This window comes from Ceratotherium simum, chromosome 29, assembly GCF_057802395.1.
Source record: "Ceratotherium simum simum isolate JZ-2026a chromosome 29, ASM5780239v1, whole genome shotgun sequence".
Classification (NCBI taxonomy): domain Eukaryota; kingdom Metazoa; phylum Chordata; class Mammalia; order Perissodactyla; family Rhinocerotidae; genus Ceratotherium; species Ceratotherium simum.
The window spans coordinates 11,273,238-11,297,994 of NC_141928.1; the positions used below are offsets into that span (position 1 = coordinate 11,273,238).

The 24,757-nt window shown below is 48.0% G+C and overlaps 2 protein-coding genes across 9 annotated transcripts in view; one reads left to right on the plus strand and one right to left on the minus strand.

The window, feature by feature from the left end:
* OLFML2A (olfactomedin like 2A) overlaps positions 1 to 10,014 on the minus strand; it is a 30,136-nt gene extending 20,122 nt beyond the window's left edge. The window contains exons 1-2 of one of the 3 annotated variants that reach the window (XM_087419102.1): positions 9,757 to 10,014; positions 11 to 274 (exon numbers count right to left, since the gene is read on the minus strand). In XM_087419102.1, coding sequence (XP_087275228.1) covers positions 11 to 262 — 252 coding nt within the window. In that variant the 5' untranslated portion in view covers positions 263 to 274; positions 9,757 to 10,014. Of the gene's footprint in view, positions 1 to 10; positions 275 to 8,540; positions 8,728 to 9,756 lie in introns of those variants that run through there. The other 2 variants (XM_087419101.1, XM_004423438.3) reach the window with 2 other exon arrangements.
* A 3,809-nt stretch (positions 10,015 to 13,823) lies between these two features.
* Positions 13,824 to 24,757, plus strand: part of NR6A1 (nuclear receptor subfamily 6 group A member 1) — a 217,502-nt gene continuing 206,568 nt past the window's right edge. For 3 of the 6 annotated variants that reach the window (XM_087419103.1, XM_087419104.1, XM_087419106.1), the window contains exon 1: positions 13,825 to 14,056. In XM_087419103.1, coding sequence (XP_087275229.1) covers positions 13,957 to 14,056 — 100 coding nt within the window. In that variant the 5' untranslated portion in view covers positions 13,825 to 13,956. Of the gene's footprint in view, positions 14,057 to 24,757 lie in introns of all 6 variants that reach the window. The other 3 variants (XM_087419105.1, XM_087419107.1, XM_087419108.1) reach the window with 2 other exon arrangements.

Here is a 24,757-nt window from a genome sequence, read left to right on the forward strand (position 1 = left end):
AGGAGCCTACCTTGAGGAGCTCGGGTGCCTGTTTCTTGAGTTTCTCCATCTTCCACTCGTTCTCGCAGGGGTTGAGCGAGGAGGGTGGCGCGGTGCAGGAGCAGCGGCAGTCGGTCCCCGAGCTCACCGTCTCCACGGTGTAGAAGTCCTCCACCCGCGCGCGCCCGCTGCGCACCCGGCCGCACGCGTCCTTGCTCAGCGGCCGCATGATACACTTGCAGCGGCAGTCGGAGCCCTCCGAGGTCATCCGCACCTGGTCCATGTCGCCGAACACCTGCGAGAGGGGCTCCGATGAGCCCAAGGCCAGTGCTGGTGGAGGGCCGGGGGCGAGGAGGGGGGCAGAATCCAGGAGCAGAATCCAGCCCCCCAGCCTTTAGGCGGTGGCGGTTAGAGGTGGCTGAGAAGTTAGCAGCCCTTACAAGGAAATATAGGCCTAACAATCATAACAATAATAAAAATATTAATGCCTGCTGAGAAAAACAGTTTGGCTGTTCCTCAATAAGTTAAACACAGAATTACCACATGACCCAATCATTCTACTCTTAGTTATATACCCCCCAAAATTGAGAACAAGTATTCAAAGACTTGTACATGAATGTTCACAGCACGATTCACAATAGCCACAAGGTGGAACCAACCCAAATGTCCATCAGCTGATGAATGGATAAATATGGGTATATGTGGTATACCCATACAATGGAATATTATTCAGCCATCAAAAGAAATGAAGTACTGGGGCCGGCCCTGTGGCTTAGCGGTTAAGTGAGCGCGCTCCACTACTGGCGGCCCGGGTTCGGATCCCGGGTGCGCACCAACGCACCGCTTCTCCGGCCATGCTGAGGCCACGTCCCACATACAGCAACTAGAAGGATGTGCAGCTATGACATACAACTATCTACTGGGGCTTTGGGGGAAAAATAAATAAATAAAATTATTAAAAAAAAACATGAAGTACTGACACACGCTACAATGTAGATGAACCTTGAAAACATTGTGCTAAATGAAAGAAGCCAGACACAAAAGGCCTCATGTTATATGATTCCATTTATAGTAATATCCAGAATAGGCAAATCTATAGAGACAGAAAGCAGATTAGTGGATGCCAGGGTTTAGAGGGAGGGGGAAATGGGGAGCAACTGCTTAATGGGTTCTTTTGCAGTGATGAAAATGTTCTGGAATTAGGTAGTGGTGATGGTTGCACAACATTGTGAATGTACTCAATGCCACTGAATTGTACACTTTGGTTAAAATGGTAAATTTTATGTTATGTGTATTTTACCACAATAGTAAAAAAAAAAAAAAAATATGGAGACCTTTTATTGAGCACTTACTACATCCCAGGTTTCACATGCATCACACTCTTTAATAATACCTGTGTATGGGGAGGGGGTATTGTTACCTCCACAGTCCTTACGTGGCCTTCAAGGCCTGTGTGAGCTGACTCCCTCCCTTCGACCCCTCCTCTGGTCACCGTTTCCTTCCTTGGGCTCACTCCACTCCAGCCTCAAGGCCTTTGCAGATGAGGTGCTCTTATTCTGAAACTCTTATCTCGCTTATTCCCTTGGTTCATTCCCTTACATTACTTACACATCACCTCCTCCAAGAAGCTTCCCTGACCACCCACCTCCCATTACTCTGTGTCCTCTTAGCTAGCGGTTCATTTTTCTTGATTGCACCTATTACCATCTCAAGCATTATATCTGTGTTTACTTCTTTTTTGTCTCCCTTCTCTACTGAAGGTACCATGAGAGGCAGGCACCCTGTCCAGTTCCCTCCTGTATCCCCAAAACAGTGCCTGCCTGGCCCCTGGCAGGTGATGGATAAATGAGCCTGCGTTTTGCAGACATGCTAGAGCACAGGGCGAGGAGAATGGTGTCCAGAGCCTGGGTTAGGAGCTGTGAGGCTGTGGACAACTCAATCCTTCTGTGCCTCTGTTTCCTCATTTGTAAAATGGTCTCCTGCCTCGTGGGGTTGTTGTGCAGATTAAATGAGTTAAAGAACAGGGCCTAGCGCATAGTGAGTGTGTCTTAAGTGCGAGCTGTTATTAAACAGATAAAGAAACAGAGAGGTGAAGTCACATGTCCAAGGTCACATAGCTCTGACGTGTAAGATCCAGCTTTGGACCTGACTCCAGATTGAAATCACTGCTCTATGCTGCTTCTCCTACAGCCCTGTTCCCCCACACTCTGGGTGACTTCAAACAGGTTACATAACCTCTCTGAGCCTCGGACCGTCAGTGGTACAATGGATGACTCTCCTAACCCGGCCTCCTGGTGGTGAGGATCAAATGTGATAAGATGACCTCTATTTAGTGGTTTCCCTCCCTCTCCCCGTTTTCCTTCAATCCCACCCTGGGATACCACATACCCAGAGTCCAGGTGTGGTCACTGGAGGCAGCAGGACTTGATGCCCCCAGGAGTCAGCCCAGTGAGATCAGTGGCAGGTGCTAGCCTCAGTCACTGCCTCCAGCCTCCTTGTCCTGACACACTGGCTGGGCTCTGGGAGCCCCAAATGGCCACTCCCCTAGCTGGCTCAGCCAGCCCACCCTGGGCGCCAGGCTCTTGGGACACAGCTATTCATGGCTCAATCAACAAACACCCCCCGCCTCATAGCTACTCAGCTCTCACCAAAGCCACCAGGACCCAAGTGAGTTCATGGCTCCCTTGGGCTTTCTGCCAAGCCCATCACCCGTGAGAGTCCCAGGGCCCTCTGGGGAAGGGCTATAGGCACTCCATTTCAGCTCTGAGTCCTCAGACACCCGTTTGAGCCCCTGGCTTCTACCAGACCCCAGATTTTAGCTGGAGATGCAGAAGAAATAAATCGAGGTACATTCTCGACCTTTTCAACCACAGGACAAACTGGCATAGCGAGCTCTCAGAGCACAGAGAAGGACACCCATGAAGACTGCTTGGAGGAGGGCACCCCTGGGGGACATCTTTAAGGAGGAGAAGAGCACTCTAGGGAGAGCAAATCAGACATGTAAAGACAAGGAAGGGCCTGCACTTTGGGGGCCTGGAGGAGGGTCACTCTGGCTGGTGTTTGCAGGGAGCCGGAGGGGCAGGAGGTAAGGCTGGGGGGACCAGAGCCCAGCTCCGGGAGGTCCCTGAAAGCTGGGTGAGGATCTTGGCTTCCTCCTGAAAACACTGGGGAGTCATGGAAGGGTTTTAAGCAGGGGAGAGCCAGGGTCAGATCTGCATTGTGGGAAGCTCACTTAGGCTGCTTTGTGGACAGACAGTGGATGGAGGAGGCCAGCCTGGGGCACAGAGCCCAGGGAGGAGACATTTATTGAGAACTCACTGTGTGGGGCAGTGGTTAGGAACACAGCCATGATCCACCTACAGCTGTGTGCTCTTGGGTAGATTACTTAACCTCTCTGTGCCTCAGTTTCCTCACCTGTAAAATGAGGGCACTACTAGTGCCTACCCAACAAAGGACTGTGTGAGGACTGAGAGATGGAATACCAGGAGTCTGCTCAGTCCGGTGCCAGGAGCACACACAGTAGTCTGTATATTGTAGCTGTTATTATTACCACCAATCATCCTAAAAGGGGGTTGTTTATATCCATTTGTTTCTCCACGTGAGTGCACTGTAGATATTCTTAGCAGTGTCCCACCGATGAGGAAACTGAGCCCTGGAGCCATCAGATGACTTGTTCAAGGGGACTAGAGCCCAGGGTGGGTGGACTTCCAGCTCCGGGGGATGAGGAGGGTGGGGATGGGGGCGGCTGTGGGTGGAAGCTTTGTCTGGGCCCTCTGTGGGGCAGTTCTCCCCTGCTGGGAACGCTGACAGCCAGCCTCGGGGTCCTGCACATTCCTTAGATCACGGCCAGTGCCCCATGCAGGCCTTTCTTCCAGACTCCCAGGCCCCCTTCCCGGCTCTGCAGGGGACCCCTAGCCAACCACCACCCCCCCAACTTGCCCAGGTGGGGCTAAGAGCCTGGGGGGTGGTTGTGGTTGTGTTCTGTGTGGCCAGGCCAGGGAGGCCTCCTCCTCGGGCCCCACCCATAATCCCCAGCAGCAGCCTCCGCATACGACTGCAACATTCCTTCCCTCCTTAGATGAGGTGCTATGTCCTGTTGGCGGCGGCCAAGGCCCTGACATGGCCAGGAGTCGGAAGAGGGCCTCTGCTCACAGCCCCAGCTGCTGGGAGCCCAGGCAGGGCCCTATGTCCTGTGATGACTCCGTCCCGTGGTGCTTGATTGGAGGCAGCAGAACACCGTGGTGGGGAGCCAGCCCAGGCTCAAATCTCAGCTCACATCCCCTCCCTGCATGGCCTTGACCCCTCTGAGCCTCAGTTTCCTTCTTTGTAAAATGGGGAGGATAACAGGCTTGTCCTGAGGCTGAAATGAGTCAATGCATGCAAAGTACCTGGCACAGAATAACTACTCTCTAAGTGTACTTGCCTTTAAAGTCGCTGCCAACAACCCTCTCTCACATTTGCACGTCATTTTCAACCTTTATTTGCTCTCACCACAACCCCATCTTAGAGAGGAGAAATCTGAGCATCAGAGAAGACTAGCAGCGTGACTCCAAAATTTGGTTTATATGCTGTTCCTCCCATGACCGCCCATAGTCACCGAGCAAGCACTTCTCCACCAGCAGCTGAGCTGGGATAGAGACGGGGCCCTGGGTTGGGCCATGGGACATGGGGCTCCCACTGGGCCTGCCCCAACCTGCCCTTGGCATGAGTGCTGGAGTTGCTGCCAAGCAGGAAAGTCCCTGCCTTAGCCCCCCACCTCTCCCTGCAGCCTTGCTCAGCACACTGCTGCCAAAGCCCCCAGAAGTGTGGGCGGTTTGTGCTTAAAAAGGTCCTTAAGTATTTGCAAGGAAATCCCACAAAGAGATGTGAGAGGGTGTACTTGAGATTTTTCTGAAGAGTGATGGATAAATCTGGCCAGAAAGGGGAGAGGGGGCTCAAGCTGGGAAATGTTCTAGCAACGGAACAGGTTCAAATTGTGTCCCCTTGAGGTTGAGTCCCTCCTCTTCCCTCATGGCCAGCCCAGACTCACGGAGAGGCAGTTTCCACATCCTCCTGCAGGCAAAGACCACCCCTAGAGCCCACTCCCAGCTGGACACCGCCCCCGGGATGCCCACAGGCCTCCCAAACTTAATCCATCCAAAACTGGACCCAGCATCTTCTCCCAAACCTGTGTCTACCTACCCTACCAACCCAGGTCTCTGAGCCTCCTTCTTGCTCTGGACAACCCATCAGTCATGTTGTTCTGATTCTTCATCCTAAATATCTCCCATATCTGTCCCTTGCTCTCTACTCCATGGCCACAGCCTGAGTTCAGCCACATTAACTGCTACCTGGATGATACAGCAGCCTCCTCTCTGCCAGATTAATCTTCCAAAAGCTCCTCTTTGATGATCTGTTACTCGCTTGCTCCACAAACCTCCATGAGTCCTCAACTGAAGGACGTGCCTCAGATTTACCTGGATGCACTTGGAAAATGCAGATGCCCTGGCCTTACTCCACACTGCTGGACTCCGACTTTCTCAGGCTCCCAGGCCCTTTGGATGCTCACTGAAGGCGGAGAATTCTGGAACCCCAGGATTCTCTGAACTCCTCAAGCTCTCTAAGATATTTGAGCGGCCTCAACCTGACTCTTTTGACCCTTAATATTAAAGTCTGTCAAATGGGGAGGTAGCACTGAGGTCTGAGTGTTGGCAGGAGGGTCGTGTAAGATCCTGAATGTAAGTGCTGGGCACGGGGCTTGGCACACAGGATGCTCCTCAGGGCTTTATCCTGGGTGCCCCAGCCAAATGGGGCAAGACCGTCCCTGCAGAGAGACTGTGTGGGGCCTGGCCTGGCCCCCACTTTGTGTGCAGAAGGAGGCCTCCATCACTGTGTAGCCCTTACTGCTCCGGAGCCTGTTTCCAATTACAACCACAGGCGGAAACTCCCCTAGCGGAGGAGCAGTAACACCTAACCCCCTGGGACCCGCCTGGCACACCACCCCCTGCTTGCTCCAGCCTCTCCTGCTCCCCTGGCCCAGCTCCCACAGGCCTGGGCCTTCCCTCTGTCCTTGGGCCCCAGGCCAGCGGCAGGGCTGACCAAAGATCCCCTTCTCATGCTGGATGCACAGAGGAAGTGAGGCGCCAGCAGCCCTTTCACAGATGGGGAAACTGAGGTAGAGATGGGGAATTCTTAGCCACATTCCAAGGACACACAGCCATAAGCAGGTTCCCAGAGGTCTCTGGTGCCATGCCTGAGTGGTTACCTGTCTGTCCATCCCAACCTCCACACTGGCCAGCCCCTCCAAAATGCCCGGGAAGCTGTGAATTCCCTCTCCTGCTCCCATGCTGGACAAAGCACTTCCTTAGATGGAAACTCCAAATCCTGTTTCAGAGAGACCTTGCTATAAACACGAAAACACGCTGAGCGAGGAGCTGGCTGAGATCACAGAATTCTGCGGTGAGTACTGGGGTTGAGCTGCCCCTGTACCCCCAAAAGTACTGGGCAGGAGGGGAGCCTGGACCTCCCAAGAGCAGGAAGCCTGAGGAGAGGCCAACCAAACCCTTTAGGGCCCTAGATAGACTTCAAGTCCCAGGCTGGCCCTCCTAAGGGCTCCCCCCTAGAAAACAGGACAGACTTGGAGAGGAAAGAGGATTGTTATGGGGGAGGGAGAGGGTGATAATGAAAACAGCTCTCTACTGAGCCAGCAGGAGTCTGGCTGTGCTGAGGAATGCGGAGTAAATTCACCCATCACTTGATTTTTATTTTTCCCAGCTGGCTGAAATGGTGTGGGGTGGGAGGTGTCTGGGGGAGGGCTGTGCTGGGTCCCCCAGCTGCTTCGTCCTCCAAACTCGAGGATGCTCCTCCTCACCCCACCAGCCCCAGCTTGCCCTGGAACAACTAAACACACACACACACCCCCAACCTAGCAAGTGTTTGGCTGACTCACTACATAAACAGAGTGTTGGCTTTTCTTTGTCTTTGCTTTGTTTTGAATGCGAGCCCTCTGCCACCAGCTCTATAGCCCTCCGCATGGCTCAGGGGATGCCCAAGACCAAACATTCCTCACAGCCAGAGAGATGAGAGGTGGCAAAATACTGATCAGGTTACATGGGGGTTTTTGCATACTTGTTCCCCTACCTGAGCCAGGTCAGGGAATCCTAGAAGGCCCTATATAGAAGGGAAGTTGGGGAGATATTCATTTTTCAGATGGGGGAATTTAGGCCCAAAGACAGGCAGTGACTGGCCCAAGGTCACACAGCCAAAGAACAACAAAGGGCCAGAACCTAGGCCAGCTGCCTCTCTATACACCCTAGTTTCCCCACCTGTAAAATGGGAATGATCCTCATTTCCCTCCTTGTCTTTGGAGCACATGGGCAGGACTGCAGCTCACTTGTTTTCATACCCTGAGCTGAATCTTCAGGCTGAGAATCTGCCAGTGCCCACTGCTCATAAACTTACCGCCTGGCTAGTGGCTTCTGCCCATTACCTCCCTGTGGACAGGGCAGCCTCATCTACCCGGCAAAGAGGCTGGAGAGACATCAAGAGAAGTCACTCCTTGGTTCTCATTCTCTGTGAGCAGGGCCCTCCCTCCCTCCTGCCCCTCACTCACCCCCAGACCCATCCTCATCCTCACTGGGTCATTTCCAGAACACCCTCAAGGGATCCCTGCTCTGACTGACCCTAAGTGCTTGCTCTCCCTCCATTCTGGATCTCACCCCCTTTTGGGTGTCCCTATGGTAAGATTTCATAATCACAGTATCATTTATTGGGCACCTACTAGGTGCCAGGTGAGGTACTAAGCATTTTACAGGCATGATCTCACTAATCTAGGGCTCATCGACTGCAGGGAGTGGGAACTATTATTACCCCAGATTTACAAGTGAGGAAATGGAGGCTCAGAGAGGTAAGGGCCCAAGGTCACGGAGCTGAGAGGTACAGGTGGGATTTGAACCCAAGTCGGCTTGACACCAGAGCAGATCCTTTTAGCCACCACTGAGAACAGCTCAGGTCACTTCTGGAGACATGGGGTGCTCCAGAGGGTGCATCAGATCCCTGGCAGGAGCGCCAGAGGTCAGGCAAGTGGACATTGTGGGTCCCCAACATGGCCTGAAAGCCTTGGCCCAGGGCCTGCTGAAAACCTGGGAGTCGCTGGGGAGCAGTTACCCAGGAGTCTGCCCCCACGTGGGTCAGCCTCCCTTGGAGGCTCTGAGCCAGATCTCCAGGCTGCCCGTGTCCAGCGCTCCTGGGAATCCCTTTTCTAGGCTGGGGACTGCATCTTCGGCCCCCTCTCCCTGGCCCTGGGTTTCAGTGCTGACCTCCTCCCCACACTGGACTGGGTCGCAGCGCTCCTTCCTGAGGCCCCGGGTCCCAAGCACCCCTACCATCTCCAGCGCTTCTTCCCCCACGCGCTCCTCTCCCGGGGTCCTTGCCCCAGCGGCGTCGGTGCTAAGCCGAAGATCCGATCTCCGGTCCTCGGCTCCCGGCCCCTGACACCCTCCTTGGCCCGCACCCCCAGCCACAGCGCCCCCTCGCGCCCGGCTCCCCGCCGAGCTGCGCCCGGGAGGGCGGGCGGCGCGTACCTTACTGTCGGCGCGCACCGGGCCGGCGCGCAGCAGCAGCAGCGGCAGCAGGAGCAGGGGAAGAGGCAGGGGCCGAGGCCGGGGCGGGAGGGCGGCCGCGGCCATGGCGGGGCGGGCACGGCGGGCACGGACAGCTGGGCGCGGACGCCGGGAAGCGCGCGCAGCACTGCGAGCTAGGCGCCGCCGCCAGCTCTGCCCGCGCGGCGCGCCCCCTGCCCGCCCGCCGCCGCTCCCCTCCCCGCGCCCCCTCCCGCGCCCAGGGGCGGAGCTAGGGTGGGAGCGCCCCGCCCGGCCCGGCCCGGCCCGCTCTCCGCCCGGCCTCTTAGCCCTCGCGCGGCTCGCCAAAGGGCATCCCTGCAAGGACACAAAAAAGGGGCTTGTTCGGAGCCCGCAGGAGCGGCGAGGGCAGTAGGAGGACCGAGGTCCTGTTCTGTGAGACGTGGGACCTCAGGCGTGTCTCTTCACCTCTTGGAGCCTCAGTTTCCCCGCCTGTAACATGGGGAAAGAGTGCTTTCTTTTTGGAGTGGTTGTAAGGTTCGAAGGAGTGATGTTTCCGGGGCAGGAGAACCTTTGAGCTCTCCAGACCCCGCGACGCCGCCAGCTCTACCCTTTTCACGGCTCAGACCCCTCTCTCCTGCGTGTTCAATTTCTTCCTCCCTCCAAGATCCCTCGTCAACCCCCAACTGAACTCCGGTAGCCTCTACCTTTTAAACACCCTCCCTACCCCCCTCCTCAGGACGGAGCCCCTCATGTCTCTGCTTCCTACGCAGCAAAACTGTCCCACGGAGCCCTCCGGGGGCGCCTCTCCTCAGTTTCCCTGCCCACCCCCTCACTCCAGGGGTCTTCCGTCTCACCATGGAAATGCCTTGTTGCGGTCCTGGTGACCTCCTCTAACCGAACCCAAAGCGGCACCTCTCTACCCTCCCTGCTCTTGAGCACGCCTTCTTCTCCGGCCCTCTCACGGTCCCTTTCTGATTTTCCCTGGTATTTCACCCCGGGCTCCTTCTGCGTACCTCTGGGCACCCTGGGGGTCAGAACCCCCTTCTCTTCCCTCTTCCCTCTTCGCCTGTCTCTGTAGGTGACCCCTCCCCGGAGTGCAAGACAGCTCCACACGCGTGTGCATTTACCTGGCCTTGTAAACTTCAACTGCTCAAAAAGAACACTCGTTTGTGCCCCAAATGTTGCTACCCTCCACTCCTACCCCTCCCCTACTCACCAGCACTTCTTCTCATGCTCTCTGCTTCCCCTCTTCATTTTCTTCACAGAGTTGGTCACCCTGTGAAACTGTCTTTCTAGTTGGTGTGTGCGTGTTTCCTTATGTCGTTCATGCCTTCCCTTGTGGGAGAGAAATAAAGCCACCAGTGCACCTAATTTGTCCCCAGCAGCTAGCTCAGTGGTCTGAAAGTGTAGTCCCCAGCGGGACTAGCAGCCTCAGCATCGCCTGGGAACTTGTTAGAAATGCAAATTCTTGGTCCCCACCCCAGACCTAAGGAAACAGAAACTCCAGGGGTGGGTCCCGTTTTAACAAGCTCCAGAGGATTTAAAGTTTGAGAACCACTGGACTGGTACAAGGTCTGGGGCTCCATAACTCTCACCTGAATTAAAGAATCACACGCAGTAAGCGTTCAGTGCAAATTAGCTTATTTCATAACTGGAGACCTCCTGGAGAGGCGTCAAAACTAGGGCTAGATTAGTGTAAAAAATAAATATGGTGTGTGTTCTTACGTGCAGACGCTGTCTGTGGATGGACACGCAATAAATCCGTATGGTGGTTATCGCTAAGCAGGGGAACCCGCTGTTGGGAATCACAGTAAGGAGAAAGGTTTCCTTTCATTGAATACTTTTTTGCATCCTGGGGATTTTGTAATGTGTGTTCCATCTATTCAAATAATAGACAAAATATACTTAAAACAAACAGAACCTGGTGGGGGTTCCCTTTCCCAGCCCTTTCTCCCCATGCAGCCTGGCTCTGGCTCTGGCTAGGCCCTGAAGAGCAAGGCTGCCATCACCAGAGAACTCTGCTCCCTGCTGGCTGATCCCCCACATGGCTCCATCGTCTCCTCTGGCTTCCTCCTTTTTACCTTTCTCTTCTGCCCTCTCTCTCCCTCAGTGGGCTCCAGTCACAACCAATTCTCTCAGTTCCATCTTGGCCTCAGGACCTTTGCACATGCTATTCCTTCCCTGAAACTCTCTCCCTCCACCCAATCCGACTCACTCCTACTCACCCTTCCCATCTTATTTCAATGCTCCTTATCCCAGAAAGCCTCCCTTGATCACCACCCCCAACCAAAACGAGCCCTGTCACACATTCCCATAGCACCAGGAACTTCTGGGTGTGTTCTCAGTTGCAGCACTGCTGTGCAGTTGTGGGTCTGTGTGACTATTTGATTTGATTAGTGTCTGTCTTCCCCACTGCAGGGCAAGGCCCCCAGGATGGGGCTCACTCCTGCCTATTCTTAGCTGTATCCCTGTCTCGTCCTGTTTCTCTGTCTGCCTCAGGCCTCAGGACCACTCCCCCGCAGATCCCTCTTTATCCTTAGACAGTACTTTCCTTTCCAGCTCTTCTGTCATGAGTCCTGCTGGTGGTCGAGTTTTTTTCATCTGTCGTACTGAGCCTGTTCCCTCATTTGTAAATTGGGGGGAAGGTACTGATGTCTCAGGATTGTTGGGGGACACTGGCGGGAAAAGACCCCATAGGAGGTGCTGGACACGTAGCGGGTGCCTACCTCACAGGACCCTATACACTTAGGACAGCGGCTGGCGTCTCAGAACACAGTCATTTCCCTTACCTTTCTCCGTTTTGTGGTAGTTGACTCTTCCCAAGAAGCATTTTCAGAAGACAGGTAACTGGAAATTAGGACCACTCTTTAAATAACATTGGTAACAAGTCCCATTCATTAGGCCAGACCTTATATTAATTGCTTTGCATGCATCCTCTTATTTAATTCCCATAACAATCCTGTGCGGGAGCAAGGATCATTAGCCCTCCCTCCTTAGAAACCAGGAATTGAGGCTCAGAGGGAACACACCCAAGGTCACAGTTATTAAGTAGAAAAGTCATTCTGTTTCATTCATTCATTCAGATCTGTTTCATTTATTCCTTCACCCACTCAGCAGTTATTTAGTGAGTGTCTGCTGTGTTCAGGCCCTGTGCTCAGCAGCTGGGGTTCTAATGAGGAGAGTGAGAATAAAGGGATTTGACTAGTTAGGGAGATCTAGGAAGGCTTCTGGAGGAAGTGACAACAGAGCTGGTCTGAAGGATGAGTTGTTTCCAAGGGCTGAGCGTTTGGCTGAACCCTTCTGCCCATCTTTGAGGGTGAACTTAGAATCTCAGTCCTCCACCGAAACCCCAGGACTGTGGGAGGTTTCTGCAGTGCCATTTCCCCTGATTGGACCTCCGAGGAAGGGGAACTCACTGCCTCCAGAGGCCTGTGATAGAAGTTCTGGGCCTAGGAAGGCAACATGGTCCTGATACATTTTAGAACCCAGAATGGAGGGTATGGCTCAGAGGACCCTTCTTCTCTGCCCTCCCCCGACCACCCAACACATACACTAAGGGCTGTCCTCCTTTTCTGGGGCTGGGGAATAGAAGTGGGGAAGCAATCACAGAGAGATCATTTCTCCAAGTCCACAGAGAGCTCAACAGAGCCATAAGAGAATACGGAGGGGATCTAGATGTCCCCCGGTGGGAGGTATTAAGGACGGTGTCCTTGAGGAGACATTTGAACAGGATCTTGAAAGATGAACAGGAATTTAGGAGGTGGGTGAAGCCCAGCAGCATTCCAGCTTGAAGGAGCCGAGTGTTCTGGTTCAGGTGTCTGACCGACTAGGTTTGAAATCCCCATCACTGCTGGGTGACATCATCAGTGTATGACAGGGACAATATTGGAGCTACTTCTAGAGCAAGTGTGAGGTTTAGACAACATGGTGTTAATGTACATCTCTCAGAACAGTGGCCGGCACAGATTAAGGGTGCAATACAGGTTAACCAATGTTGGTAAGGAACCGCCCAGTGCAGGGAAGCGTTGCAAAACCTCCTGCGTAGCAGGTGAGGGAAGGTATGTGATGAGAAATATGGGTAGGGGTCAAACCAGGCAGGGATGCGAATGCCACGATGAAGACTTAAAAAAAATCAAGCAGAGAATGCCACAGACGAGCCAGCGGATTGGTGGGGCGGGATAGGAAGGAACGGGCACAGTGAGGAAGCTGCGGCTTAACCCAACAGAGTAGAGGCGGGCAAAGCACCAGTGTTCTTGTTCTTTGTCTTCAAGCAGGCCAGGTAGGGCTTAGTTAGACCCTGGCAGCCGCGTTGAGTCCTTCCCCGAGAGGGTCGCGGAAGGCGGACGCCCGGGCAGGCCCAGAGGCTGGTGGCCGCGCGCCACCTGGTGGCCGCAGGAGGTGGGCTCAGCCGAGAGCAGCCAAAAGGTTGCAAAAGCCGGGATTTTGCACCGGGAAACTGAGGCGAGGAGTCGGGGGAAGGCAGGGGAAGTTAGGATCTTCCACTTGCACCCCGTCCATATTCCAACTCCATTTTACAAATAGGGGAACTAAGAAGGAAAGGCGAATAAGGCTGGATAAGCAGCGTCTCAAACGGAGGGCTTCAAGACCCCCGGAGTCAAGATCTGAGAGTTTCTTTAATGGCCTGGCAGGGGGAAAATGAAAGAGGAAGAGAAACTTTAGTCTTTCCCGCCCACCAGGAGGTAAAAGACTTTAAAGAGTACCCCGGAAAGCACAGTTTTATAGATTCCATTTGCATACGAACGCAGTCACCTCGAGTTAAACTCCAGTCCTTTAATCTCGGGTCCAATTTGTCCCGAAGCCGCGGAGGAAGGCGCCTGTGAATACCCCCAAGCTCCGCCCCCTCTGAACCCCGCCCACAGGGCTGGGCTTGATTGCACGTGCTCACCCGGCTCCCTCGCGATCCGCCTCCTTGGAAAGACTCATTGTCGGGGCGGGGGGGTACGAGGAGTCATAGCGAATGTTGGCCATGGATAAGTCAAACTAAAGAGACGACCCTGAAGTAACGTTTATCAATTCTTACTATAATTTTTTTCAGAGTTTGTGATATTGACAGGCCTCTGCTTTCCCTTCTTCAAGGCTGCTTATCCCTCTTCCCACCCCTTCAGTTGGTGTAGTCCCGTGTGGCCGGCCTCGCCGGGCGGACTCCAATTCCCAGAGTGCCCCGCAGGGCCGTGCGTGGCAGCGGCGCGTGACGTCGGGGGTGGGAGCTGGCCAGTGCTGAGGGGGCGCGGCGCGGAGGGGCGCGGAGCCGGGCGGCTCGGGGCCCAGAGAGCGCCGCGGCCGGGAGCCCGCTGGCCCCTGACAGCCCCCTCCCCCCGGCGCACGACGACGACGACGACGAAGGTGCGGGTCATGGCGGAGCAGCGAACCCAGCGCGGGCCCTGAGCACCGCCGCATGGAGCGGGACGAACGGCCGCCTAGCGGAGGGGGAGGCGGCGGGGGCTCGGCGGGGTTCCTGGAGCCGCCCGCCGCGCTCCCTCCGCCGCCGCGCAACGGTGGGTGAGGGGCGTGCGGAGCCCGGGCCCTGCAGAATCGGCCCCTGTCCCCTAGCCCGAGGGTCCTTCTCCTCGCCGCCGACTCCCACTCTGGGCAGCGTCCCCTCAGCGTGGATCTTCACCCCGGTGCCCCTCTACGCGGACCTCCCTCTCCTCCCCCTCCTTCCTCGTTCCCCTCCGGCGGACCTCCCCCTGCCCGGTTCCCTCAACCCCGACCTTCATTGCCCCCTCCCCCCTGTCCCCTAGCACAGGCCTCCCCTCCCCGTCCCCTCTGCGCGAATCCTCCCCCCTCCCCCAGGTCCCCTCGGCGCGGACCCCTCTCCCCCTCGGGTCCCCTCTGCTCAGAGCCTCCCCTCCTTCCCCCCGGGGTCCCCTGTGCTGGGGGCCTCTCCCCCAAAGGGTCCTTCGGCGCCGAGCTCTCCCCTCCCCCAGCGCCCTCCACGCGGGTCCCTCGGCCCTCGGGGACGCGCTCTCCGCGCCCCGCCGACGCCACACCCTCGTCCCCTGGGTTTCCTCTGCCCCTCACCTTTCTGGAGCCTCTTTCCCTCTGCTCTGCGGTCCCGTGCTTCCCGGGCCGCCCCCGTGCTTCTGCGACCGCCACTCCGGCGCCCACCCCGGGTCCTTAGCCACCAGCGCGGCGTTTCCTATTCGGACCTCCCGGTGCCTGCTCCTCACCCCGTTCCTCGGCCCCTTCCCCGCGCTCTCCGGCCGGCCTCCGCCCCTGCTCTGTCCCCTTCTCCGCTGGGCGACCCCCTTCTGCTGGCTCGAATCCCTGGCCCGCCCGGGTACTCGGGACACCTGCCTCTTCCCTCCTACCGGCCCGTCCCGGTCCGCGCTAGCCCGGCCTCACTTCTGCTCTGGCCTTTCGCGATCCCGGACCCCAGGCCCTGAGAATTCCTCACCTGGCCCAGCCCTTCCGACCGCTCCCCCCCCCTGCCCCCACGTCCGGGCCAAGTCCTCAGGTTCCTCGGGGCTGACTCGCCCTCCTCCCCTCGTTCCCTCCCCCTGCGGGGTGTTTTATTTGTATCTGTTTGATATTTTCTTCCTTGGTGTTTGCCGCGGAATGTTTTTATTGGTAACGTGTAGGGAGCTTTTGTGAGGTCGTAAAAGGTGAACTTTTGAACTTGGAAAGCGCCCTGGAGCAATTAGCGCAGGCGATAGCCCCGGGAGGCCTGCATTACAAAGGGTGCTCGTACCGGCCGGCAAACGCTCCGGCGGCAAACCCGATTTATTTATTTATTTGCCCTGCCTTCCACCTTTCACGTCTCCTCATTTCCGAATAAAGGGCAGGCTCTCGGAGATCCGTGCCTCCTCCCCTCTCTGCGCCATAAACTCGCAATTCTCTGAAAGATCTAGGACCGAACAGTGTCTCACAAGTAACAGATTTTAAATTGAATGCAAACACCCGGGACAGTTAGGAGGCACTAAAAAATAATTGCGTCGGCAAGAAGTTTCTCAATCAGGACAGTGACCTGGCAGGTGTGAGGAAAGTAACCTGAAAATAGGTCAGTTAGGCGCTCAGTTGTTGAATGAGTGAGGAGCTACAGAGGAGAGAAATCTTGGGGGGGTGGATCTACGCCTTCATACATTTATTAACTTGTCCAACGTTTATTGCCAATTCAGTAGATCTGGTATTTTTAGCAGTTAAGGGGAAAGTCTGTTTAGAAGAGAGCCTGGTTAACTTCACTTGATGTTGCTGACCAAAGAGTGTTATGTTTTAAGAGCTGCTGTCCTTTTTTGAGATGTCTGTGATGTGTGGCATCTAGGTGGCTGACAGTCCCGTGGGGTGTCTTTGGAGACTAATTTCTGAATGTGAACATGTTTGAGATCAATAAAATCCCGTGTCACAATGGAGGAGGCTGGAATCCAGTTAGGGTAGGAGACAGTATCATAGGAACAAAGGATTTCTTTAATGCTTTTGACTCTTTAAGCTTTTTAAGTGGAGATTTGGTTTGGTATTAACGTGTGAATGTTGTAAATCCTGATCTAAAATTTACCATGCTGATTTTTTTAGCCAAGCCCCAGATCCATCTTATAGCCCATATCAGTGTGTGTATTTTCATAATGCTTTTCTGTATGTGTATACTTCTTGTGCTTACCTGTGCATAACACGTAGATGATGGATTTTGCTGTAGACATTACTTTCAGTTCTGCTTGAGAATATTGTTCTAAGGGAAGCTTAGGAACTGCATTTGCTATTAATTATTCATTAGTACATTTTAAAGAACTCAATGGTAATTTTAACTCTTAATCAAATTTCCCATTCATAGTCTCATTTCCTCAATTGGTAAGAACCACTTAAAAGAATGTTATGGAGCCATCTATTTAGGCTAAGGTGGCTTTAATATTTTACATCAGTCCAGTTTAGTGGTGCAGATATTTCCTTTTTGTTGAAGGCAAATGGGACTTTTGGCAGTTTGATGGGCTTAAAAGAAAATATATGAAATGTCAGACTGTTGTGGAATGTTTTATTTTTCAGTGTAAAAACAAGCATTGTATACTGTTTTACAGTTTATGTTCATTATCTTATAACTTAAGATGCTCACAGAAGAATTAACAAAAAAGAAAAAAAAGTTTATCTTTCGAATGATGGGGACTTTTTTTTTTCTTTTATACTTACTGATTAATATTTTCCTGCAGGAGTAGATGAAACTGCTTAAGTTCTAAGCAGAGAAAATAAATTCTCCTGGCTTTTTATCCTAGCCACTGATTTGCATTTTCTTTGAAATATTTGCAATAGATAGCTGTCTAGATAGAAGGTCTTTTGGTTTATGTCATGAAGAAATTAACTGGAGGTGGAATTTTAGAAATGTTTCCCCTCCGGAAACGCAGTTGATGCTGAATTTACAGTCCTTTAAATGGTTTTTATTATTCTATCAGAACAGAGTTGCTAGCCTTTTGATGCACCATCACCAAACTTCCAGGAATTCCCTGTGCTGACTGCGCTAGATAGATATTTTCAGTTGCTGCTTGTAGGTTTTCATAACACACATGAACTCCTTTAGTCCTAATAGAGGACTGCTCCCTTTTGGGGTTTCAAAGGAAGATGAATGACTTGAGGAAGTATATGCTGAATATTGCATTTGTTCATTTTATTTTAAGAGAATATGGGAGTAGACTTTTAAATATTTCAAGCAAAGGAAGCTTATAAGCCATTATCAGTAATTAAAAGCATGTTTTGTATAATTACACTTTAAAGAGAATGGGGAGAAATTCACTAAATAACATGATGCCTTTTTCCTGCATGTTTATCCCTGAAAATAAATAAGCAAATATTTTCCATGACAATTTAACTTTTCAGTTCTTTGACTTTAAAAATAAGTTAATTGAGTCACCTCAGAATTTTCTACTTCCATTAAAAAAACGCATACTGTAGTACTGTTGTTCTTTAGTACAAATAGCACACAGGTATTTTTAGTAGGTTTTGTAACCTCCAAAGGAAACTGAAAGGCACCAATGAACAGATTCACTGGTGATTTTGAGCAGCTGAGGTGTGAGAGGACCACACTTTCAATCTCAGATTTACCATCCACCAAATTCTTTTTGAGCATTTCTGTTCCATGTAATCAAAATATGATCATGACATGCTTCTAATCTGTAAGTCATTCTGAATTCTATGGCAAAAATATGTGCGCACGTCTGTGTGTTAGCTGGTGAAAGGGAGTTAGATGGGGAGTCGGTAGGGGAGCTAATGCAAAAAAACCCTGCTGGTAGATTTCCTAAACTATGCCCAAGTTATGCATTTCCATATTTTCTTCATAATTTCTTGGTTTCTCATGTTTTTTTCTTTTTCCTGGGGTTGTGAGGCAAAGGTATAAAATAAACTTTAGATGAAAATACCTAATTTTAGGTTAGTGGAGAATGGAGGGTAGAAATACCCACTGCTACTATGATATTGGTAAATGAAGTTTCTTACACCACTTCTAGTGCTTGTTGTGCAAGTTGGCTTTAAATTGCTAATTATGCTTGCCTGTTTTGGGACCTGAGGCTGTTTAAGTGAGTGTCATCCTGTGTTAAGATACCATCACTTTGTTTTTATAACTGGGTAGATATTTATTGGTTTGTGTTGAATAAATTGGTGCATTAATGAATTGTGTTCAGACGGCAACTTCTGGCTCCAGAATTTCAAAAGCCGGGATAGCTCTTTCTACATTAGGAGACTTCATTTTTAGCAAACTTCACCTACATCTTGGGGGCCTTGTCTTAATTTTTCGTTCTTATGTTTACTTTTGTGTTGTAGCCGTGTTAAATGACACTTCTTTAAGTATTTTTTACATGTATATAATTAGGTTGAAAGTTAAATTTGGGAAGATGCCTTTTAAATTTTACATTGTTGGTCAAATCTGTTCTTTTAAAAGTAAGACAATAAAAATGCATTATTTTGTGTGAACCAGTTGTCTTAGGTGTGAAAAAGTTAGAAAAATCAAAGTTCTGAATCAACAGATAAACAAAGCTTGCATTTAAGCAAAGAATAAAAGTGTCCTTGAAACAATTTTAAGCAGAAGGTAGCTGTTGAATGTGCCCGCACTTGTAGTGATTTAATATAACCAACTATTTGTAATACTTTAAAAGTATTTCCAAAACTAACAAGTTGTGAAAGAAAAAGTTTTCTTTCAAACTTTTGTATTCTTAGGTCAGCTTTTTCCTGGCTCAGGTAATTTCTTGAGGGTTTGTGGATACCTTTGATTGATAATTCTGGTATTTCTGAACCCTAGTTATTAAATGTTGGCAAGAAGTACTGAGCAGGTAATTCTTTTTCGGGTTTTGAGCCTCTGGTAGAGCCGAAGTATCAGATTCGTCTGAGCTTAGTCTTAAAAAAAAAAGAAAAATCTCTGAATGTAACTTTGATATACAGTATTCCTAGAATCAAGCCCAATCTTCTATTTATTGCTTGGTTTCTAACATGGCTTGTCTTTAGGAAAAAGATATGGCTGTTAGATCGTAGATAATGGAAAATTAGAAGAAAACCATTGTGAGATGTCTAACCTGCTTTTCAGTGTGGTTTAGAAATAACTGTAGAATAGAGAACTTTATTGAAAAGAATAAAATATTTCCTACTTTGTTTCATTCTTCCCTTATTCCTGCTGTTAAACAGCAGCCTTTGTAGAATAGCTTCTCAAGAAAACAGATTTTTTCGCTGGTTACGATGATTTAAATAAGACTTTACTTTGTAACCCGGTAATTCTAATTAACAGTGATTTAGTTGGGGAGCGAACTAGGATTTCCTCAGCTGGCTGCTGGGAGTCTGAATTGCTTTTTTCCCCACCCCCAGCTGCACCAAATCTTTTGATCCCTAAGCTACAGTGGTTGTCATTTGAGAAAGCAAACAGAGAAAATAAGTTGTGAAAATAGCCAACTTCGAGGCTTCATTTGCATTTTGGATTTTTTTTTCTTAAAAAAAATTATAGGGATAACCAAACCTTCAAAATTTATCTTGAATGGAGCAAACTGACCAAACTTGCATGTTTAAGTAGAAAATTCCTGGATTTCCTTAAAAATACATTTCTTGCTTTAAAAATTTGGGGGATGTTTTAATATTGACAATCACTGTTCAAAAGAGAAATTATTCTACTTATAAAATCACAGGAGGCATTCAAATGTTTTGGATTTCCTTAAGAGTGTGTGTTTGGGGAAAACAAAAGTTAGCCTTTTTGCACTGGAAAAATTTTCAGGGTAGTTCGTGGTTTCTCCATCAGCGTTATCTAAAACGTTCAAATAAGAATCACAAATTTTTATGTCATATAATAAATAAACTCTACAATTTGTTTTATTAAGAGTTAACTTTAAAAAGCATCTTCAAATGATGAGGTCTTTGGATTCTAACTGCAAACTGTATACCCTTCCATTTGTTTACACCAGAGAAGCTATTCAAGCATAAACCACAGATGGCAGTAGTAGCATATTTTTCTATTTTCTGGACAGTTTCTTGCCTTTAAGTTGGTGTCAATTCTTTGGGCACTGTTGATAAGTCAGCTGGCAAGTGTAATGTTTCCAAAACCAATTCCCTAGGCAGCAACATGTGATGTATTCCGGAAACAAATCTGGTCATTTGATTTGAAGATATACTCTGTGGGTGGTTTGAACCAGAATAGTGATTTTGCCAAAGTGAGAAATCATAAAAATTTGGTAATAATGATAGAGGGAATTGTCTGAGTATTAAGCTCTAGCACGTTGGAATTCTAATGGCAGCGTTAGTAAAGGGTGTGTCAAACATAGATATTTTCTTGACAGCGGTTTGCGTTGGAAACAAGTTATAATTCATTAAAAAATATACTCAAGAATCATAGTTTTGAGAGAGAGAAACACTCAACTACATTCCACGTAGATAGCCTTCTGAGCTTTTTTTTCCAGCTCATCCTTACGTTTCATAGTATCATGGAATTTGAGATCTATCTATAAAAGCATTTCCGAGGTTTGTGAGTGGGTTCTGCTTGCTCTTCCAGTCCATCATTATAGTGTCAAAATTTGTGTTCTTAATTTCTTCCTCTAAAAACATTGATTGAAAAAGGGCATAATTGATTAAATAGATTTTTAGACTTTCTGTGATATTTCTTTTGAGTCTAAAGGAAACAGAGTAATCCCATAGTTTAAGACTCAGGAAACATTTCAGTAACAAATCTGTGCTAAAATGAAGGACAGAGTGATTCAGTGAAGGGAAGTACCTTAACCTCTATCTAGTTTTCGTTTAAAAAATTAATAATATTTAACTTATGCACTCATTTCAATCTTGAAGCTATATCACCTTGGAAGGATTAAAAATTCAGTCTTGACCATTTTTGTTAATTCCTTATGCTGTACTGGATCAGGCGCAGTATTGTTTTTGTCACAGTTAACTCCAATTTATGCAATTTAGTTTTCCTCTCACAGAAGAAAAAAAGGACATGACACCTCTGTGAAGCCTTATGTACGTTTATCCTGCTGCCTCATCTCTTGCCTTTTAAAATTTATAAATGATTAATGAAGTAGTACTCAGTTGGATCATATTATTTTCTTTCATGCATCATTTGTTGATCATTCATTACTGAATTGTTTATTTCAGACTTAATCTCTTCTCACTTATTGAGTCCTTAAATTTGTTATTTACTGTATTTTCTAAACCAGTGGTTTTCAAAGTGTGGTTCACAAACCTCTGAGACATTTCAGGAGGTTCTTGAGATCAAAACTATTTTTATAATAATACTAACATTATTTGCCTTTTTCACCACGTTGACATTTCATCAGTTGGTAAACAATGGTTGGTAAAAACGGTTGGCGCCTTAACAGAAATCAAGGCATGAAACTGTGTTAGTAGTCATTGTATTCTTCACCTCCATGTACTTGTATTAAAAAAAAAAAAAAAAGCCGTTTCATTTAAGAATATTTTTGATGAAGCAGTAAAAATGATTAATTTCATTAAATCTTGACCCTTGAGTACATGTGTTTTTGATATTCTATGTGAGGAAATGGCAAGTACATACAAAGCATTTCTGCTGCATACTGAAATAGAGTAGTTGTTTTAAGGAAAAGTGCTTGTGCAATTATGTTGTGAGACGAACTAGCTGTGTTTTTTCATGGAACACTGTTTTTACTTGAAAGAACAATTGACAAGCTATTCAGACTTGGGTATTTGGCAGATCATTTTTTGGAAAATGAGCAGTGAGCCTGTCACGCCAAGGAAAAGTGACATATTTGTCAACAATATTTGTTGCTGGAGAATAAAATTTGAGCTTTCAGGTGACAATTAGAATTTTAGAAAACTTGTACCTGCCACTGTGAGCTTAACAGCTTCCCAATACTTAAAGTCTTTTCTGCTGAGATCGATGGTGATATTATTAACAAATGTGATTTTTTGATGATGTATAATGAAGTGTATCAACATTTTGAAGATCATGTTTCAGTGAAGGAGTATTTTCTAAATACTGTGTATGATGTTACAAAATCCTGCATGGGTAAATGACCTGTTCAAAATGTCAAATAGACAGTGGATTTTAATGTAACAGAGTATACAAAGTTCATTGATATGGTTTTAGATTTCACCTTGAACTAATCTTTAAAAAACCTCTACTTACTGAGTTTTGGTGTATTATCAAAGAAAAACATCCACAATTATTTTAATAAGCAAATACTTCTTCCTTTTCCTATTATAAATCTGTGAGGCCAGATTTTCTGCCTATACTTCAGTCAAAACAATATATCACAACATATTGAATGCAGAAGCATGTAGGAGAATCTAGCTGCCAGAATTAAGCCAGATATTAAGGAGATTAGCAGAAATATAAAACAGTGCTACTCTTGTCACCAGTTTTTTGTTTTGTTGGAAAATATAGTTATTTTTCATAAAAATGTTATTTATATTAACATTTAATGGTTTTATTATTGTTACTTTTAAATGAATTAATAGATATTTTAAAAATTTTGTAGTTTTATTTTCTACTATGGTTAATAGCTGTAGATGTAACCCACATAAACATTAGCTCTTTTAGGTCCTCAATAATTTTTAAGAGTGCAAAAGGGGTCCTTAGACCACTCAGACCAAATATCTGAGAACCCCTATTCTAAATGAACCAACTTAATGTGTAAGAAAATAGTGACTTCACCAGATACTATTATTAGTACTTACTTTGTGTTTTTTCCTCTGTAAAGGGGCTATAGAGGGGAAAAAAAATTGAAAATGAGTTCATATCATTTTAGGTTTTCTCTGCTTGAGACTAAGTGAAGTGTGTCGTAGTTCACTCTACTGAGTTCTCTGATAAGACTTTTGTTACTTGCTACGTGAAACCGATTGCCTAACTGTTAATTATCTTGTGACAGAAATTTTCCAGTAGATCCTGTTTCCTCATCAAAGGTAGATTTATAATTGTAGAAATAAATCTGACAACACAAAAATACTTTGTTACTTCATAAGAGTCATTGCTATAAAAATAATGAAATATTTGTGAGAGATAAAAATCCCATTTTGCTTTTTAAAACTCCCATTAAGAATAGCTTGCTTGGGGCCGGCCCCGTGGCTTGGTGGTTAAGTGCACGCGCTCCGATGCTGGTGGCCCGGGTTCGGATCCCGGGTGCGCACCGAGGCACCGCTTCTCCGTCCATCCTGAGGCCGAGTCCCACATACAGCAACTAGAAGGATGTGCAGCTATGACATACAACTATCTACTGGAGCTTTGGGGGGAAAAAATAAATAAATAAAATCTTTAAAAAAAAAAAAAAAAAGAATAGCTTGCTTGTTTGCTTTCAGTAGACATGTTTGGCTTTCACTGAGTCTTCTGAAGTTGTGGTTTTGGTAATGTCATTTTGTAGATTGGGTTGCCTTTTAACGTGGTTTTCACTGAGGGAGGAGGTAATAAAGTCTATAGGAGAAGCATCTCCTCTTTTGGTCTAAGAATACGCTTTCCTAGTGTGAGTAACATTTTAGTGTAAGTCAGTCATGCCTGTGTTGTTAAAGAGTTAGGGATTTACTCCTTAGGGTAGTTGCTAGGTAGAACTCATTCTGTAGTGAGCTTGCTGGCAGAAGAAATGTCACATAACAAGTGAATAACAATAAGGGGTTACTGGATCAGAATTTAAGATGAAGCTTGGCGGGTGATGAAAGATGAGTGAGATATTTGGGCTTCCTTCCTGAGAGCTCTGTAATTATCTTGATGTTCTTGGAGTTTCACGTAATGTACCTTTTAAAGCATTTTTGTGTTTTGTGGGGTTTGCAGCTTAGTCATAAGATGATACAAGCCTTTCCTTTTTCATTTTAATGCTTGGATTTTATTTCAAGTTTCAAGTGAAATCTTTAAATGCATTCTTTGTCAATTGAGTTAAATCATTTTAATTACTAAACTTAACTGAGGCAGATTTGTTTTTTTCCTTCCATATTCTTGCTGTACTCCTCAAATCTAACCTGTCAGGAGACTTCCTCTCTAGCCTTACAATCCTTCCTCCAAAATGCCTTTTTAGCGGGATAATAAACCACCTGGGGGAAGCCCCCTACTGATATCTCTTTAGAGGGCTTTGTTTTTGGAAGTGGCAGTAGTAGTCTCAGCCAGGGAGGAAGGATTTTGGTTAGATGGTGTGAGAGGGAAAGAGCAGGGACTCGGGAGTGTGGCAGAACTATGTGATCTTTGTCACTTGACTTCTCTGAACTTTAGTGTTCCCATTTAATAATAATAGCAGATAACATTTATATAGTGCTTATTGTATAATATTCTAAACACATACATTAACTCACTTTATTCTCATAACCCTATGAGGTAGGTGTCCTAGTATCATCTCCTTTTTACAGATGTGAAAACTGAAGCCCACAGAGGTTAAGCCCCGGATTTCACAGTTAGTGAACAGCATTAATAATTTGTTTCCTAAATTTAATTTCTTCTTCCTCCCTCCCCATCCATACTATAACGTTTCTGAAATTGACTGTAGGGTTATTAGGATTGGTGACAAGGTCTATAAAGTGCCAAGCAGAATATCTGCCCCAAAGCAGACACTTGTGAACCCAGGCCATTTATAGTTGTTGAGGAGGCCCAGAACTCAACTCTCTATAGATTAGAGAGTCACAAAGATCCACTCTTAGAATTGCAAGTGACTTTTTTCTTTCTCTCATGTTGGCTTTAATAAGCCAACCAGAAGACAATTAGCCAGAAAATAGTTTTGCAGAATCAGGGACAATCTTTGGTGAACCTAGGGGAAGCTAAGGAAAGAAGTGGTTTTGAGCTACTTAAGGCAGGGATACCATAT